Source organism: Hyperolius riggenbachi, chromosome 6, assembly GCF_040937935.1.
Source record: "Hyperolius riggenbachi isolate aHypRig1 chromosome 6, aHypRig1.pri, whole genome shotgun sequence".
NCBI lineage: Eukaryota > Metazoa > Chordata > Amphibia > Anura > Hyperoliidae > Hyperolius > Hyperolius riggenbachi.
The window spans coordinates 268,647,184-268,667,802 of NC_090651.1; the positions used below are offsets into that span (position 1 = coordinate 268,647,184).

General features: G+C 44.8%; 1 protein-coding gene across 1 annotated transcript in view; it reads left to right on the plus strand.

The window, feature by feature from the left end:
• The window catches only part of LOC137522155 (5-hydroxytryptamine receptor 3A-like), a 62,780-nt gene that overhangs the window by 18,895 nt on the left and 23,266 nt on the right, over window positions 1-20,619 (plus strand). Inside the window, exons 4-6 of the mRNA XM_068242187.1 lie at window positions 9,020-9,076; window positions 13,219-13,330; window positions 13,633-13,790. Of these exons, the coding sequence (XP_068098288.1) occupies window positions 9,020-9,076; window positions 13,219-13,330; window positions 13,633-13,790 (327 nt within the window). The remainder of the gene's footprint in view (window positions 1-9,019; window positions 9,077-13,218; window positions 13,331-13,632; window positions 13,791-20,619) is intronic.

The window sequence follows — 20,619 nt, forward strand, 5'->3', positions numbered from 1 at the left end:
GCTCCGCTCCGATGCCTCTTGACCCGCCGGCGACGACTTCCGGTTTCGCCGTCACCGGCCGACAGGCATGGGAACGCGAGTGATTGTTCGCGTTCCCAGCCTGTATATCGCCCCCTATGCTGCTATTGCGGCCAGGAGGTTCACTTTAAAGGACAACTGAAGCGAGAGGGATAACGAGGCTCCCATTTTATTTCCTTTTAAGCAATTCCAGTTGCCTGGCTATCCTGATGATTATCTGCCTCTAATACTTTTAGCCATAGACCCTGAACAAGCATTTGCAGATCACGTGTTTTTGACATTTTCAGATTTGACAAGATTAGCTGCATACACGTTTCTGGTGTTATTCAGACACTACTGCAGCCAAAGAGATCAGCAGGGTTGCTAGGCAACTGATATTGTTTAAAAATAAATAAATATGTCAGCTTCCATATTCCTCTTACTATAGTTGTCCTTTAAAGTATGGCACAACAGAGGAGATTTACACAACTCTTGACAATTAAATACATTGCTTGTTCTACATACTGAAATACCAAAACTCGGCTGTCCTTCCAGCCATGAGCAACTGAAATGCAGTATTTACCATAGCTGATGTAATAATACATGGTGACATCCTAGGTGTTTGTGAATTGTTAAGCTTTTGTAGATATAATTTCCATTGAAACCTTCATGTGCTGTATGGAATGCTAGCAGTGTTTTGTAGCAAGCATTAGAAGCAGAGTATTGTATTTAAGCCATTTACAGTATATTTTGTACCTTCAGTTTTTACTATGTTAATGGAATTCACTCTTTGTGAGTTTCAACTGTGAACTTTTGATCACATTCTTCTATAAGCTCTCCATTCATTTGAAACTTGTTCAATCTCAATGTTACATTTTAACACTGAAAATTCCAGTTCACTGCATGTCGGCAACACAGAACACTAGGTAGTTCCAGAAGGACAATCCGTACAGGCGACGTGTGCTAGGTTTACAAAGAATATCACGCATTCAAAATTATGAAAATTATTTCTTCTTTTGTAGCATCTCAGACTGCTTTAAAGGGACCCTGAGCTGTTCTTAAAATAAATAAAATTGCCCCCTTGCACCTCCCCCCCCCCACACACACACCCACCCGTATAGCAACACAGCATGTCGTCAGCTAAACAGCTGTGCACCCCAGCCCAGTGATGTCGCCCAAGATGATCAGGTCCTGATCGCCGAAGGGCGACATTAATCACAGGTGTGTATGCACCTTAAAGTAAACCAAAGATCGCAATATATATAGAATCGATACTTACCCGGGGCTTCCTCCAGCCCCATAAGCAAGTGTGAGTCCCACGCCATCCTGCGGTCTGCTGTTCAGCCTCGATCAGCCCCAGTAACTGGCTCAGTCACATCACTCCGGGTCCACGCATGCGCAGAAGACCCAGACTGGACCTGACTGAGCTTGTTACTGGGGCTGAACAGCAAACCGCGGGAGGACAGTGTGGGACTCATGTCCTTATGGGGCTGGAGGAAGTCCCGGGCAAGTATTAATTCTTTAGATATTGTGATCTCTGGTACACTTTAACCGCTTAACGACCAGCCAACCGGCGGCTGGTCGCACGTGGATTTCCATGGAAACGGCCGCTCGTTCGAACGGCTGTTTCCTGTCAGTTCACGGTGGGGGGCTCTGTGAACAGCTTGCGATCGGATCGGAAGAAATTACCGGTGTTTACATCATACGGCGCTGCTGTCACAGCAGCACCGTAAAGGAGATCGGCGATCCCCGGCCTCTGATTGGAAGCCTATGTGAGGTGGTACAGGATGGATCGCTGTCCTGTACCGCCCATTGTGAGGAGGGGATGGAGGGAAGGAGAGGGAGGGCGGAATAGCGCTGCGGAGGGGGGCTTTGAGAAGCCCCCCCGCAAGGCACAACAAGCCGGCGGCGATCAGACCCCCCCAGCAGGACATCCCCCTAGTGGGAAAAAAAAGGGGGGGGGGTCTGATTGCCCTGCCTGCCACCTGATCTGTGCTGGGGGCTGAAGAGCCCACGTAGCACAGATCATTCAAAACAGCTGCGGTCCTTAAGTGGTTAATCTTTAAGCACACCCAGCTGATAGTTGTGTGGGTTTCTCCTCTTCTCAAAAAAGAAATTAATAGTGTGTTTTACTCCGGAACAAATGCGCAATGTGTACAGCAGTTATGCACCTGTACATTTTGGGATAGTGATCCTTTAATGAAATATCCTGGAGATCTTTTTTTAAGGGACCCTGAGCTGTTTTTTAAAAATCTAAATCAGGACTTACCTGGGGCTTCCTCCAGTCCCCCGTAGCCCACGAGGTCCCTCAGCATCTTCCTGGCCTCTTCCGTGGTCCCGTGGTCGGGTAATCTGGCGACTTCCAATCAAGCAGGCATGCCACGCCATCACGCTGGGCGCCGTCAGCCTCCTGTGCTCACATTCCAAATAAGGATGATGCAGAATTCAATTAGTGCCATCCAACTGATATGCTCTGTCCAGGGCCACCAGGAGCAAACACTTCAAAAAGAGAGAAAAAGTGTCATAGAGTAGTACTGTAAAATACTCAAAGTCCCTTCACCAAGTCCGCCAGTGATCGGATACACCAACACTTCAACAAACCACCTAGTGAGTGACAGGAAGGCACCCCCCCCCCCAAACACACACAGAGGCATAGATCAAAGATGTATACGCACATACAATTTTGAATGGTCAATCACTGACCAATTTTACCACCCCCGAGCCAACAGACAATGAATTTGATGAACAGAGCTAAAATTGGCTAATCAAAATTGTATGTGTTTACCAGGCTTTACAGCTAATACTGTACATACTGAAAGTAGCAGGGATCAGCATACAATACAGGTGGTTTACAATCAGTAAAGGCCCAGTACACACTGGAGGTAGATCAGCACACAGTGCAGGCACTAGAGAACAGCTTATTCTGTACATACTGTAGGCAGCAGAGATCAGCACACTGCAGCTAGCGCTCCGAAAAATATGAGGGTTACGTTGTGCTTAGAGCGCTGCACCAAAAAATGGGTGTGGCCATGGACCAGAATGTGGGTGTGGTCACGGGTGGAGACAAATTTACATAAAATTAGCAATGGTGGGACATTAGATTAGGACAGTGGTGGCGAACCTTTTGGAGGCCAAGTGCCCAAACTGCAACCCAAAAGTCACTTATCTATCGCAAAGTGGCAACAGCAATTTAAACTAAATACTGTACAAACGTTTGAACTCATACATGAACATTATGGAAAATCCAAGTTGAAAATAAACTGTGAAGATAAACAATTTCATCCATCCTACTCCTGAAAAAATGTATTCATTTTTTTAGAACCTCCCAGTTTTATTTTCTGTTTTAAAAAGCTAAAAAAGTAGGTTTAATCCTATTGTCTCATATGATGATGATTGAGCTTTTACCATAGTCTCGCAGTTAGCAATCATGTGACCCCCAACAAGACAAATTCAGCAATCATGAGGCCCCTATCAAGACAAATTCAGCAATCATGAGGACCCCAACATGACAAATTCAGCCATCATGAGGCCCCCAACAAGAAAATTCAGCAATCATTAGGCCCCCAACAAATCATGAGGCCCCCAACAAGACAAATTCAGCAATCTTGAGGCCCCCAACAAATCATGAGGCCCCCAACAAGACAAATTCAGCAATCTTGAGGCACCCAACAAGACAAATTCAGCAGTCCTGAGGCACATAAATAGACAGCATTTCACATAAATAGGCAGAATGAATATGGTAGACACCTCTCACCTGGCTTCTGAATTCTCCTCTACTGGCTGCTGTGCCTGGCAATACTGTTTTTGGCTGGATTGGGGATGAGTGGGCTGAAAGGCTTGGCAGTGATGCTGGCCGGGTTGGCTGGCGGTGGTGCTGTAAACCGATGCTGTGGCTGGGTTGACTGGCGGTGATGCTGTGACCTGGCTGGCTGTAATGCTGGGCTGTGCTTGGCTGGTTGAAGTAAATGCTGGCCTGACTGGTGGTGATGCTGTGGCCTTTTTGACAGTGATTCTGGGCTGGTTGGCTGGTAGTGATGCTGGGCTGGCTGGCCTGGATAGTTTAGGTAGTGACAGGAGCCCCACAGTGTATGTAGTGACAGGAGCCCCCAGTGTATGTAGTGACAGGTGCCCCCCAGTTCAGGTAGTGACAGGGACCTCCCAGTGTATGTGGTGACAGGCGCCCCCCAAGTTAGGTAGTGAGTGACAGGCTCCCCCCAGATTAGTTATACAAGAATAAAAGACATTGCTCCTTTTCTCCCGTTACTTGAATCCCTTATCAAAGAACGTAGTGTGCCCGGGATGGGAGAACTTTGTTCCGCTGTTTAGTGTGCAGCTTGTGCTGCTGCTGTTCATGCTTCCCGGGACGCAAGACTTGCACGATGCCTGGTCCTTGGCAAAGTTTCTGCATGCAGCAAGCTTGGATTCTAAGGCTTTGGCTGTGTGTTTGGGGTTAAATTCCTGGGGACCCCCAGTTAGGTAGTGAGTGACAGGTGCCCCCACCCAGGTTAGGTAGTGACAGGGACCCCCAGTTCAGTTAGGTAGTGAGTGACAGCTGCCCCACCCAGGTTAGGTAGTGACAGGGACTCCCAGTTAGGTAGTGTGACAGGCGCCCAAACCCACCGTTAGGTAGTGACAGGCGCCCCCCCTCACCTGACAGCCAGCAGCAGCATCAGACCTCGATCAGCAGGTGACCCGACCAGTTAGAGTGGGCTCCGGGCGCACCACGCTGTATATGCAGAAGTGATGTCACTTCCGCATATCAGTGCAGTGTCCGATAGGTCCTAGCGCCCGCATAGTGGTCACCCGCTGATCGAAGTCTGACATTGCTGGCTGTCTGGCAGCGGGCAGCCGGGGGGGACAGCGGGGCACCCCCAGAAATAGATTGGGGGCACCCCAGGACATGTTGGGGCACGGGCCTCCCTAAAATAGGGCTAGCAATGCCTCTGTGTTCCTCTTTGTGTAGAGTGCATAACACAAACAATTACTATTAGTATTTTTTAATTTTCACACGTACCCTGACTGTGTAGCTAGCTGCAACTTTGGCATTCTCAAACTGACAGTCAGGGCCGGATTTCTAGAAAGACAACAAAGGTCATGGCCTTGGATGGTGAAAAAGCAGAAGGGCAGAAGGGCTGCAGGACTTCGGTAGACCCGGGAGAGAAGAGAGGCTGCATGTCAAACATAGGGTACAAAATAATACGGACAATGGTATACACCAATATACAAAATACAGAATTGGTACAAAATACAGAATTGATAATTACAGTGACAAAAGTAACATAATAAATTAACTGTATAACAAATTCCAAGACACAAAAAGGTGAGTGATCCCTGCCGTTGTGAGCTTACGATCTAAAAGTATGGGGGGAGCAAGAGGTGGGCAGTAGAGTATGTGTGTACCGTGCTGGCCATCAGTAAAAAAAATAATTAGTAAAACAAGCCGTCAGTAAAATAATTCTTGACTTTTGATAGCTGAGCAACAGGTCTCTGATTCCGGGAGAGCAGAGAGGGAGATGAACGCTGCTCTGCTACACAACTACTTATGCCTGGTATTATTATTTATTGGATTTATATATAGCACCAACATATTACACAGTGCTGTACAATACATAAGATTACAGATAACAGGGGTGACTGACAGCACAATACAATAGACCAGGGGTGCCCACACTTTTTTTGATTTGTGAGCTACTTTAGAACCTGTAGAGTCTACGGGATCTACCTGCCCCCCCCCCCCCCCCAGCCTAGCAAATAGCAGCAGCAGAAAGAAGCCTTCTCCCCTACATGTCATGAACCCCCCTCCCTATCCTAGCACTGCAGTTCAATCCAGGTATAGGTGCCCCAGTATAGGTAGCCAAGTATAGGTGGTGCTCCAGTATAGGTAGTCTGGTATAGGTGGTACATATAGAGGATAAAGAGGCACCCTGGTTGTATAAAATACATTAAAAACCACTAAAAAGGAACAAGTGGCTTACCTCAGAGACAAAATTCTTAGACAAAGAGTTTTTAATAACAAAGCACAGGCAACGCGTTTCATGGGTCTGAGTCTGCCCATGCGTTGCCTGTGCTTTGTTATTAAAAATTATTCATCTAATAATTTTGCCTCTGAGGTAAGCCACCTCACTTGTTCCTTTTTAGTTGTTTTTAGCATATTTTATACAACCAGGGCACCTATCCCCTTTATGTGCTAAATCTACCCCTCAACGTCCCCCGTTGAAGGGGTATAAACATTAGCCATGGTGGTTTTACACGAGCCTAGTGCTTCTTTTTATCAAGGAGAGCCGAGGTCCTTTGTTCATTGTCTCCACCTGCTGCCAGTGGTCAGTTGCCCCTAGCAACCCACCTTTGTGTGTAGACCTTTTGCTTAATTCTTTCCAAAAATTGTGTTACTTTGACATACTGCACCATTGGGCTCCCATTTTCTCTCTTGTATCTTTTGCTCCAGGATGCTCACACACCCCATCTACTTTGTGGTATAGGTGGTGCCAGGTATGGTAGGTGCCTCAGTATAGGTATCCAAGTATAAGTGGTGCCTCAGAATAGGTAGTCTGGTTTAGGTGGTGCCCCAGCATAGGCTACACCTAGAAACTTACATGCCCCCTTTGGCATCGCCAACTCCTCTCACTGCAATATCCTCTCCCTCCTGTTGCCGGGCCCGGCTTCACTCTTACCGCCATGGTTACTTCCGGCTCACACCTCTGTTGTTGTTGTTGTTGTGGGTAACCATGGTGACAGGACGTGAAGCCAGGCCCAGTGGCAGGAGAGAGCGAGGAGAGCACCATGAAAGGAGTCGGCGATGGAATGGGGGCATATACAGTAAGTTCTGGGGGCCACGCACAGCACAGGGCAGGCCACCAGCGGTAAGCAAAGCCCCCCTCAAAAGTGAGGCCAAAAGTGGAGGCGTGCCTTTGCTTGTATGCTGGCGGCACCTCTGCTGCTGACAGTTCCTGTTAGGCTCTTTGTGAAATAGCTGTGAGTACAAGCATCCTAGCAATGTGTGGAGCTGAAGTGATGGCTTTGCTTATTTCTTGATGAAGTGGAGTTTTATTTCTGATTTAACCACAACCTCCTTAGTGGTATGCCTGACACTGTGTCAGGCATGCCGCTCACGTTGTTTTACTGTCCCCAAGAGGTTGCCCCTATAAAACTATTAGGTTGTCTGGCTTTTTTAGATGTTAGCTAGCACTAGGGTGTGGCCGACACATCCCCCCCCCCCGATTGCCCCCGATCCCCTGATCAGTCCGCTTATACATTACCCAGCCTGGCTCCAGCGATCAGCGCAGCCTCCACGCACAGCTCCGGTCTTCTCTATGGGGAAGTACTAACGGCAGGGAAACAGACACAGGTGTAACTAGAAGTCACCAGGCCGCCCTGCAAGAATTTGGATGCCCCCCCCCTGGTGCCCGTTCAGGGCCATTGTGGGTGGGCAGGAGGGGTTGCAGCACGAGGGTAGAGCTTGGCCACACCCCTCCTCACCTCGGGCTCTCTTCTCAACACTCCCCCTCCTGCAATTATCAGTGGCAGCAGAGGCGGCAGGCACGTCACATACCTCCATTCACCACCGGAGGTTCAGATCTCTAAGCGCTTCACGTTACTTCCTGTTTAACCAGGAAGTAGCATGAAGCACTTAGAGATCGGGCCCCCCTGTGGGTGCAGAGGCTGCATCCCCTATTGTTACGCACCTGGAAACAGAGTGCATTACCTTTTAAGTGCAATGCACATTACCAGAAGAAGGCCTCTTGCCCACTGCACGCGATTCCGATTCCGATTCCGCTTTTTAATCAGTTTTTACATCCGATTCAGATTCTGATTTGCAGTTTGCTCCCTGCACACTGCAAATCTGAATCTGAATCAAATGTAAAAACTGATTAAAAAGCGAAATCTGAATCTGAATCAGAATCGCGTGCAGTGTGCAAGAGGCCTAATGCATGCATTGCAATCATAACATAAGTATCACGCACTGCCCCTGCCATAGGTATTGGTAAAATTGCCATGCACTACTCATGCACAGCAATTTTACCACAGATTAGTCAGACTCTAGTTTCCAACTTATTTCCAGATGTTTTCCTATTGGCAAGGTTTTAAATTATTTTATCTCTTATCTTATCTCTTATCTCTTATTTCTGGCTAAAGACTAACTTGAAGGGATAGTTTGAGTGTTAATTTAGGAGCAATTCTGTTATGAGAGAGACTGAGAAAAAGCTGTTATTATCTCTTATTGACCTCTCACTTTTACATGAGCTGAGCACTTTGTGTACTCTGAACATCAATCGGTATTCATAGTTCTCTGGATACAAGTGTACAGTATGAACAAGTATTAATAGTAAGCTCAAGAACAGATTTATCAGAAACAGTGTAATATGATTTAAATTGTTGCAAAACAGATGTAAATGTGGAGTGACCTAATCGGGATGCTTGATTTGGGAACCTGTTCCACTATTTCACTGGTCTTGCTTGGATTTGATAATTCTGAGATATAGGTCTTGATTAAGACACCTATTAGTAACTCAAATAAAATCACTTCAATTGTCTAGGTGCCTTATAGTGAACTCAAAGTGAAGCATAAGATGCCAGAACAGATGCAAGTCACAATTTTTACTGCCACTGGGGAAGTATTCCTTCCCCAGCCTGACAGTCTAGGGGCTCGATTCACAAAAGGGTGTTAGCACGCCTAAAAGCTTTGGGTGTGTTAACTAGGGTGCTAAGCAGTTTTAGGCGCACCCGGTGTGACGTTTTGCATGCTGCAGGCAGCACAAACTTTGCGCGCCCTAAAGAGCTTTAGGCATGCTAAGGGGCTTTTAGGCGTGCTGCCATTGCTAACTAAGTTAGGTCCCTTGTGTGAATCAAGCCCTATGTGAGCTATGCAGAGCAGCATAGGGAACTTTTATAGTTACTTCTTGTGCTGCCTACTGAGATCATGCAGAGCGGTGCAAAGAGCTTTTTATAGTTACCTGGGTACTTATGTATTATCCCATCTGGAAAGTTTGGCAGCTTTCTGTTAAAGATCTGTTTGCTCCCCCAGGAAGATCTGACCATTTTTGGAAAGCTGAAAGTCCTGGCTTTCTGTTACACTGAGTTGGTATGATGCTCAGTTCCCAAGTTATGGGGTTTTGAAGGAGGGGTGTCCCTTGAACTTGGCTGCAGAAAGTGCAATTACAGAGGTACAAGGTGAACCTGACATGATGATAAGCAGCACACCCAGTAGGTCTTCTTCTTCCTTCACAGCATAAATCTATGGGCCATATGCAATTCAATTTTTCTCCTGACTTTTCACCTAGGTGATATTTTTACAACTTGTCATAAAATGCCTTTTAAGTCACCAGCAAGCAAGAAAATACTCAAAATAAATGTGTTAGTACTTTTTCACCAACTTTTGAGTCCTTTTTCAGTTGTAAAATGCTGAAAAGTTAGTTTACAGGGAAGATGAAAGTTATCTCCTAGGAGATAACTCAGGTGAAAAAATTAATTGCATATGGGCCTATGTCTTCAAAACTTATGTCAAGTGCCCTGGATCTTTCATTACAGATGAAGGAGCAGCACAGCTATGCACCGTCGTCTCATCTCTGTCTTACTGGCATGGGCAGGAGACTCAATTTCACTGTGCTCTCTGCAGCAAAGTGCAGGGGACACCTGTCCCCCAAATGTACCCTAACTTGGAAATGGAGCATTGCATTGACTTTCAGTTTTCCAAAAATGTTTAGATCTGGCTAGGGAATCAAACAGAACTTTAACAAAAAGCTGCCAAAGTTTTCAGACGGGATAGAACGTAAATACCGCTACCTGTTCCAGACAGTTGGACATATCACCAGCTTCCTCTCTTCATCCACCAGCAGCAATACACTTCTGACAGCCTCTTCTGACTTCAAATCACATGTTATTACATGTGATTGGGGTTCAGAAGATAGTGTCTGTAGTGCTTCCGCCGCATATATTTACCTGCTTCCATCCGCCGCGGGTCTCCACCATACTTCACAGCTGAAATGTAATTTCTTGTGTAGGTGATTCTAACAACTTCAGCCAGTAGAAACCACTGTGAACACAGAAAAGAGAACAACAAAAAAAGAAAAAAAAATCCTCACTCTGTATAACTTTTCGTTTGTAGTTCATCATTAAAGGACCTGAAGTGAAACTCAAGTCAAAAATCAGTTACTTAGACAAAGACAAGACAAGACAAGACAAGACAAATAACATTTATATTGCGCTTTTCTCCTTGCGGACTCAAAGCGCCAGAGCAGAGCAGCAGCCACTAGGGCGCGCTCTATTGGCAGTAGCAGTGTAAGGGAGACTTGCCAAAGGTCTCCTACTGAATTAGTGCTGGTTTACTGAACAGGCAGAGCCGAGATTCGAACCCTGGTCTCCTGTGTCAGAGGCAGAGCCCTTAACCATTACACCATCAGCCAAAAGACAGGGATGCCCCTGGCTTTCTCAACCTCGGGTTCCTTACAGACATAGCAGGGGTCTCTGGTAGTTCTCCCTCTGGTGATTTCTGGCGTCCATGCTTGTGACCATATTTTAAAGGCACTTGTATTGACCTAAAGAAGCGGGCTGAGACCCATGAAACGCCTTGTCCTTTTAATCGTGCTGAATAAATAATTTAATCTTTTTACATTAACCCTGTGGTTTGGGTTCTTCCATCTTGAGTGGTAAAGACACCCTCCCTCCACCATATTTTTCTTTCATTACATTACCTATTTTTGGGCACCTCCACCCCTAGTACTCCCTCTGGTGAGACTGGCCTCAGTTGGTGGCCTGAAAAATTACCTCCTTGGTTCCTCTATAGAAAGAAGGGCTGAATTGTGGCTCATTACAATAAGCAGCACAGTAATACAAATACCAGTATATTAGTGAGGCAGTATAATAAAGAGCCTGATTATAGGGGATAACTATAATTGTGGGAACTATAATAAGAAATAGTACCAGAGGTTACTGTAATATGAAGCAATATGAAATGGGGGCTAAACAAGTTTTTTTAGCCACTCACTTCTTTTAAGGACTGTTCCTCTTGCCAATAAAATCCCCATTCCCTCCGCTAATACAGAGGTTCCCTGAGGTCCAAAAATTATTTAAAGGGTTCCTCCAGGGGGAAAAGGCTAAGAAAGACTGCTCCAGAGGCTTCCCATCCTTTGGTCCTGCGCCGCTGCCCAGAACCATCCTGCACATCGCGATCATGCTCCTCTTCAAGTACGAGTGGGACTCTGCTGCTCCCATGTGAGCACGGCCGGGCCTGCGCAGTAATAAGGAAACACTCATGCACGAGCAACTCTGACTTACCGCACAGGCATGGCCATGTTCGCGCATGTGCAGTACGGCTGTGCTTGTGCTTGAAGAGGCAGGGGCGTAGCAATAGGGGGTGCAGAGGTTGTGACTGCATCAGGGCCCTTGGGCCAGAGGGGCCCTGAGGGGCCTTCCCTCAACCACAGTATTAGCTTTCTATTGGTCCTGTTCTGGTAATAATCACTTCTATAGATACTTTGAATAGCAGTGATCATTAACAAGCTGTTCCCCATCCCCTTCTTGCACATCTGACACTGTAGCTGCCATTGGCAGGTTTTGGTGCGTCATATCAATTGTTATTTATAGAGTGCATTGGGGGCCCCAATGTAAAACTTGCATCGGGGCCCATAGCCACTGTGAAGAGGAAAACAGTGGCAAGAGAAATCCAACAAAAACTTGTCTGATTCCTTTGGGGGAGTAAATGCTTGGCAATGTTGTATTGGAGGATGTTGCTGGAAGCCTCTACAGGATCTAGAAGCTTCTCTTTTCTTAAAGTGACCCTGTAGCAAAAAGTGTCCCTGTGGGGTACTTACCTCAGGAGAGTACGCCTCTGGATCCCAAAGAGGCTTCCCCCATCCTCCTCAGCAGAGGGGATCCAGCGGTCCGCTTGTTGGCGTAGCAGCTTTCTGCTCGGGCTCTGGCAGAAATAAATGAGCCCTATCTACAGCTCACACTTGTGCAGTAGAGAAGACCCGATCGGGCTCAGCTATTTCCACCAAAGCCTAAGTGGAAAGCTGCTAGTGTGATTGCACCTGCAAACCACTGTTATTATTGTTGTTCATTGTTCAGGGGTGCTAGCACTGGAGCGGGCTGGCTGAGGAGGATGGTGGAAGCCTCATTAGGATCCAGAGGCTTCCCCCTCTCGAGGTAAGTATCAGGTTTTTTAAATTTAAAGTCTCTTTAACCTTCCTGGCGGTAACCTCGAACTTAGTTCGGGGTAAGCCGCGCAGGAGGATTTCTCAGGCCCTGCTGGGCCGATTTGCATAATTTTTTTTTTGCTACATGCAGCTAGCACTTTGCTAGCTGCGTGTGCACACCCATTATCGCCACTGGCCGCCGCGCCGCACCCCTCCCCCCCCCCCAGACCCCATGCGCTGCCTGGCCAATCAGTGCCAGGCAGCGCTGAGGGGTGTATCGGGACTCCCTTTAACGACACGACGTCGATGACGTCGGTGACGTCATCCCACCCATCGGGCGACGGGGGAAGCCCTAATGGAAATCCCGTTCAGAACGGGATTTCCGGACAGGCTTTATCACCAGAGGCGATCGAAGAGGGTGGGGCTATCATGTAGCGAGCCCTAGGCTCGCTACATGATTTAAAAAAAAAATAAGAAAAAAACTGCTGCGCTGCCCCCTGGCGGTTTTTAATAGACCGCCAGGAGGGTTAAATAAGTATTTGACTTTTGACCTGAGGTTCCCCGCGGGTACACTTTAAAGTAAACCAGAAATCATTAAATACAAAGAATCAATACTTACCTGGAGCTTACTCCAGCCCCATAAACATGCATGAGTCCCTCGCCGTCCTCCCACAGTCTGCCGTTCAGCCACGATCAGCTCCGATAATTGCTTCAATCGCGTCATTCTTGGTCTTCTGCGCATGCACGGGAGGTCCGCCCATGCGCAGGTGACCCAGATTGGATCCAACTGAGCCAGTTACCGGGTCTGATTGCCTGTGAACGGCAGAGCGCCGGAGGACAGCGATGGACTCACATGTGTTTTTATGGGGCTGGAGGAAGCCCCGGGTAGGTATCAATTTTTTGTATTTAATCATGTCTGGTACACTTTAAGTGCTCATCCTTTTCCTGGCACTGTTGCTTGGTTCCCTGTAATGCGGTTAACAATTAACCACTTCAGGACCACAGGCTGATCGCCCCCCCCCCCCAGATGTTTGTTTATTTTGTGTCTTTTTTTCTAATTTATATGTTCCCCCCTTCCTCCCTCCCACAGCAAGCCAATCAGCGTGATCAGATGCCACAGGCTTCAGCCTACGACAGCCAGTCACTATCCTGTCTCCCAGGGGAGACGCAGGATCGCAGGATCTGCCGTGGATCGCAGCGCTGTACAAACTAATTAGCCGGCGATCGCCGCGGGGAGACTGAAGGCAGAGCTTCTCCTACCAAGCAGAGATGCATGCGCAGCAGCGCGCAATCTCCTGCAAAAACCAGCCCCAGGACTTGATGCCAATTGCCGTTAGGCGGTCCTGGGGCTGTCGCTGCAGTCCCGCCCACCGGCGTGACGCGGTCTTTAGGTAGTTAAACCATTTCACATCTACAAAATAATGACATTTCCAAATGATTCTCTCTGTTCAGACACTCAAATATTATCTCTGCTCTAAATTATTTTACTTTCTTTACATTTGAGCCCAAGAAACAAATGATTCAATCCAACTCAAACCGACACTTAGAAGACTTTCAGATCACTTGATGGATGGATACAAGAAGGGAACAAGGCCAGTATATGACTGGAGACAAACCACACTGGTGACTATAGATATCATTATTTTTGCCATTTTAGGAGTGGTAAGTCTCAAACTTTTTATCCTTATACTGGTCTTTGCTAGTCCACACCTGCTATCTGTTTTTTGTTTCTGTTTTGTTTTCTTGAATGTATATATAATTGGCTGCAGCAAAAGAAAATGTTTCGGTACTGTTTTAGCCAAAAGACTTAGGTTGGGGAAAAAACAAATATTGTATGAAATAAATACTCACACAATGTTTCACAATACAAACTTTCAGGGAACTAGTTTCATCTCCAAGTATAATTTCTCAATTAAAGAGACACAGAAGCCTCTTAAAATCCCACTTGTTATTCAACATTTAACTTCAGCACTATAAGCCAAGCTAAAATGCTGCATTCCTGCGGCAGAAAGCTGTTAAGAAAGCCCCTAAATACCAGGGCAAAAATCCACGACTTTCAAAGTCGTGGACTTTGCTGCCCAGAGAGGCAGAGCTTTGAGCTGCAGCTCTGCCTCCATTCGCGTCAATCTTCCGCGGACCTCCACCTCTCCCCCGCCCATCTCAGTGAAGGAAGACTGAGAGGGGCAGGGAGAGGCAGCGATCAGAGGGGATTGATGCGAGTAGAGGCAGAGCTACAGCCCTAAGCTCTGCGTCTACTAGGAAGCGATCCCCGCATTTAGCCCAGGGGATTTGGTGGGTTTCTTAATGGCTTTCTGCCGCGGGGATGCTGCGTTTTAGCTTGTCTTATAGTGCTGAAGTTAAATGTTGAATAAAAAGAGGGATTTTAGGAGACTTTAGAGTAAAAGGTAAAACTCTTACATGAAATATGAACCCTTTACAGGTGTTTTGGATTAATTAGCTGATTAGAGCCTGACACTTTAAGCCTAAAATATTGAACACTTTCACAATATTCTAATGGTCTGAGATTTTGATTTTGCGGTTCTCTTTTTTTTTTTAATATATAATATTACAAAGACACTGTATATATCATGGCTTCTAAATTATTTCCAATAAGGTACAAAGAGACTGAAATCCTAAATGTACATCACTAGTGAGAAACAGAATTAGCACTTGTGAATTATAGGTGATCAAGTGGTTTTCTAATATACAGGGTTAACTGTTGCGCCTCAATGGCGGGCATGCTGGGAGCTGTGGTGCATCATTTAGGGGTATGCTAGGTGTTGTGGTGCCTCTATGTGGGCATACTGGATGCTGTGGTGCCATGCTGGGTGTTGTGATGCCTTTATGGGAGCATGCAGGGAGCTGTCGTTCTTCTATGGGGGCATGCTGGGAGTTGTGGTGTCTCAATGGGAGGCCCTTAGGAACATGATTTGAGAGGAGCCACTAGAAGGTCAGGGAATGTTATGGGGAAACTGCCAGACAACCTGGCTGCAGCAGCAAGCCAGACCAGTCAACACAGAAGCTAGGTAACTCTGCCTATTTATGTGATTTGCTGCATTTTTTTAAATGTAAATTTGGCTCCACCCATGACCAAACCGACATTCTGGTGTGTGGCCACACCCATTTTCTGGCCGGAGTGCCCAAAAGTGCCCTGGATCTCTTAGGATCCTAGCAACGCCCCTGTTTACACTACAATTCATATGACCTATCTTGACCCTCAAATTTCTACCCCAATCCTATCTTCCTACCCCTCTCTTCCTATATATACTCTTTTTACCCTCACCTATACCATGTCTATGTAATAGAGGTGCAAGGAAAAATCTGTGCGAGATAGTGGTAGTAGAATATCAGTAATTTTACCAATATTCTAATATCCACTATAGTAGAACATCAGTTAGTATACCGATATTCTTCTATGTCCCTCTGTACTCTAACTCTCTCAAAAACTGTCCCCTATCTATGCCTACCAGGAACTCACCCTTATCTATGTCTAACAAGAACCTTCCTCTGTCTATGCCTAACACTCAACACCCCCCACTTGCTACTCTTTTGCACTGGAGTTCGGCTGTAGTGTAGCCAAACTCTGGGAAACTACTGTTCCCAGCATGCCTGCCACTGTCCCTGCAGAGTTCAGTTACATTGTAGAGGACGGGCTTGATTCACAAAGCGGTGCTAACTGTTAGCACGCCTGTGAAAACCCCCTTAGCAAGTCTAAACAAGCTTTTCGCGCATAAAACTTTACGCACGCAAAACTTTATGCGCGTAAAACTTTACGCGCGTACTGCACAGAGCGCAGGGCGCACCGCGCGAAGTGCCCATTAAAGCCTATGGGACTTAGCGCGCGATCTGATTGAGAAATCCGGTGCTAACCTACTTAGCACCCTGGTTAGCGCGTCTAAAGACTTTAGACATGCTAAGTAGGTTAGCACCACTTTGTGAATCAAGCCCGAACACTACTACCACTATAATTGGGCAGCACGGTGGCGTAGTGGTTAGCTCTCTCGCCTTGCAGCGCTGGGTCCCTGGTTCGAATCCCAGCCAGGGCACTATCTGCAGAGAGTTTGTATGTTCTCTCCGTGTCTGCGTGGGTTTCCTCCGGGCACTCCGGTTTCCTCCCACATTCCAAAAACATACAGATAAGTTAATTGGCTCCCTCTAAAATTGGCCCTAGACTACAGTACTTACACTACATAATATAGACATATAGCAAGGGATTAGATTGTGAGCTCCTTTGAGGGACAGTTAGTGACAAGATATATATATATTTGTGGTGTTAGATTCATGGCATGTTATTTGGCATAATAAGCTCATAGAAATTATGTTGTCAGGTTTGCAAGATTCCGATTGGATTGTGAGAATCTTGCGAATCAGTTTTTCAAAAGTGGCATTATAAGACTGACACTAAGTGCCCTGACATTTTTCAAAAAATTGTGATTGCAGCTATTCTACTCTATTCTGAGTTTACCATGATTTTAATGTAAGTCAATGAAATAGTTTTTTAAAAAAGTGAAAGCGACCCGTAAAACTCTCTCCGGTGTGTAAGAGCACTTACTAGTAGACATATTAGGCCTAAACAAGGTGTGATTGTGTCATAAAAATTTCATTGTTAATTGAAGCAGCATGAATTCACAGCTTACTGGCAAAAGTTTCACTATTATTTTTTCACACTTTATTCATATCAAACTTCATAGGGTGAACTTGACAGCTCATTTAATAAGAATCATGCTAAGTGAGATTGGGGCTGATTCGCTGCAGGACAAAACATGTAAATTTAGCTCACTCATCCCTATTTGCTCATTGACACCAACCTATAGGAGTCCTGCAACCTCATTGCTAAATAGTATATTTGGGTTCGTACACACATCCAATTTTGATTGTCCACTAATGGCCAATTTACCTACTTCCATATAGTATGAGCATTGACAGGTTTTGAATACTATGAACAGATTTTGTAAATAAGCTCTCATTGGCCAATCAAAAAATGGATGTGTTTTTATAAGCGTAAGCCTGGTACACAATTACAATCTTTATTGCCCATTGATTGGCCAATTGTATCGCTTCTATATTGAATGAGACCTTACCTACACAAACTGTCCATAGTATTCAAGCTTTAGGGCCCTTTTTGCTGCAGCATATTGCTAGGGCAATGGACATCTATGGGGAAGCTTATATTGCGTGCTGTACATTGTGCCGGAAGTACCCTATGTAATGGGAGCGCATACCTACATTACCATGCGGTGACATGTGGCAGACCGGATGTCATGTAAGTCTATGGAGACGCGTGTTTTTTAAAATGTCCACCGTATTGCGCGTATGTGGAAGTGTATTTTAGCAATACGCTTCCGTGCACATCATCAATACGGACACAGGAAGTGAGCGTCCCTTCCTGCTTGGCCTGCTGCCCGACGGGGATTACCACGTACTAATGCGGTAATCCCCGAAGACCTGCTTTTGGTGGTACACTGCGGCATCCGGGCCACACCACACCGCTACCGCCAATATTCACTGTGATACTGACCTCAAGCTACATGGAGGTGGAAAAATTGACTAGTCATTGGCAATAAAGATTGGATGTATGAACTAGGCTTTAAGCCCGGTACACACCTTCAGTTTTGATTGGCCAATTTTACCACCTTCGTGTAGTATGAGGGTCAACAGATTTTGAATACTATGAACAGATTGTGTAGGGAAACTCTCATACTATATGGAAGTGGTAAAATTGGTCAGTGATTGGCCAATGAAAATTGAAGGTGTGTACCAGGTTTTAGTCTTTGACCTCCTTGTGTTTTTCCTTTTTACTTCGTTTTTAATCACATTGCATGTATGTTGCAATATAACACCACAGCCAATGTGTGAAAATATGTCCATAGAAGGGACTAATTCCTTGAATACATACATTAATAATAATTTCAGTATTTGTATAGCGCTTTTCTCCCATTGGACTTAAAGTGTTTGCAAGGCAGCCACTAGAGCATCCTCAGTAGGCAGTAGCAGTGTTAGGGAATCTCGCCCACAAACTCCTTACTGAATAGAGCCCTTAACCATTACACTTTCCATATTACGCTACATTATGAAACTTTAATCAAATAGCAATTAGAAAGTGTCATTTTTATAGCACCATGTTGTTCTTTTTTTACCTGCAAACATAAATGACATTAATTTAATATTTTTGTAGCTGATCCTTAAAGCAAATCTCTTACAGGTTCACTTTAGTATGACATATTGCTAACCACTGAATTGTAATGAAACAAATAAGCAGCCAGATATATCCTCTAAGAAAATGCCTATACGCAACATTCAAATATACCGGACATTTCATTAAAACCACAGCTGTGTCCAGAGCAGCTCTCGCTTGTACCGTGCTAGCCATAATCAAATGATATATAAAACAAATATGAAAAAGGCAAGCAACGCATTCAAACTTCTTAATGATTTGTTTAGATACATTTGATTCAATGTAAAATCTTGGGAAAAGACTGCTTGAAGTAGTGCTGCTATTTAAAGGACAACTGTAGTGAGAGGTATATGTTGGCTGCCATATTTATTTCCTTTTAAACAATGCCAGTTGCCTGGTTATCCTGCTGATCCTCTGCCTCTCATACTTTTTACAAGAAACCCTGAACAAGCATGCAAGGGTTTCTGACATTATTGACAGATCAGACTGAATTAGCTGCATGCTTGTTTCAGGTGTGTGATTCAAACACTACTGCAGCCAGTAGATCAGCAAGGCTGCCAGGCAACTGGTATTGTTTAAAAAAAAATACATATGGAAGCCTTCAAAGTCTTGTCACTTAAGTTGTGCTTTAATGACCATACCAATCATCCATTATGGAACTGATGTACATATAAAAGTGTTTGAGGTTTTTCTGTGTTTTGAGGAGAAATAAACATTTATTATACTGCACAAAGTTTGTTTGCAATTAGAAGTTATACATTTTGCCTACATGCCTACATGAGTTCTTCTGTAGGAGAACCAATGAAGAGGTAGACATAGACAAGTACATAACTCTGATTGACTGGACTCATGAGCACCTGACCCAGTGTTGCTTCTGATTCCTAAGTGAGATAAAACAGGCAGCAAAAGTGATACATAATAACATGAATGACATCACTTAATCGGTGACTTACATATTAATTACTGTATGTTTTTCTTCTATTTCTGCACAATAGAATTCTTGGAGGTGAAACTGACTGTGGCCCTTATTCAAGTTTTCTCATAGGTGATATTTCCACAGCCACTCAATAAAATGCCTTTTGAGCTACTAGCAACAAAGAAACTGCTGAGAATAATTTTGATTGGGTACTTTTTTAATTGCAGAGTGCTGAAAAGTTATTTTAAACGTAAGATGAAAAATTATCACCTAGGAGAAAACTTAGGAGAAGTATTGAATTGAATAAGGCTTAATGAGCAGAATGACCCATAATGCACTTTTGCATCTAAGTTTTCTCCTAGGAGATATTTTTTCATCTTCTTTTAAGTACCAAAAAATAGGTGAAAAGTATTATCAAAAGTATTATAATAGCTTGGCGGATGAGCTTTTTGTCCCTAGGCCTTCTCAAAGGACTAGAGGACATGATCTGCGCATGGAGGAAAAACGTTTTAGCCATTTATTTAGGAAAGGGTTCTTTACAGTAAGAGTGATTAAGATGTGGAATGCATTGCCACAGGAAGTCGTTATGGCAAACTCTATACCTGCATTTAAAGGGGGCTTAGATGCTTTCCTTGCGTTGAATGACATCCATGGCTACAATTACTAGGTAATGCCAATGATGTTAATCCAGGGATTTTATGATCAACAGGGATATGTGAGGGAGCAGGCTGGAGTTGTACTTTGTACTGGTTGAACTCGATGGACGTATGTCTTTTTTCAACCAAAGTAACTATGTAACTATGTAACTATGTAAAAAAGTATTATATATATATTTGTATTATTATATTATATATATTATACTTATTTTCTTGCTTGCTTGTGGTTTAAAATCATGTTATTGAAAATATAACCTAGGAAAAAACTGGAGAAAAAGTGATTAAACATGGGTCATAGATCTAGGTCAGTGGTTCCCAACCTTTTTGGAGTCGTGACACATCAAACCAAACGTTCAGATCTCCGTGACACGTAGACTAAATGCATGTAATGAGAGACAGCGTTTCCCCACTAAATGCACATAAGAGACAGCATTTTACCAGTAAATGCAGGTAATGACAGACAGCCTTTCACCAGTAAATGCACGTAATGAGAGACAGCGTTTCCCCAGTAAATGCACATAATAAGAGACAGCTTTTCACCAGTAAATGCACATAATAAGAGACAGCTTTTCACCAGTAAATGCACATAAGAGACAGCTTTTCACCAGTAAATGCACATAATAAGAGACCTCTTTTCACCAGTAAATGCACATAATAAGAGACCTCTTTTCACCAGTAAATGCACATAATAAGAGACACCTTTTCACCAGTAAATGCACATAATGACAAACAGCCAGTTGTCCC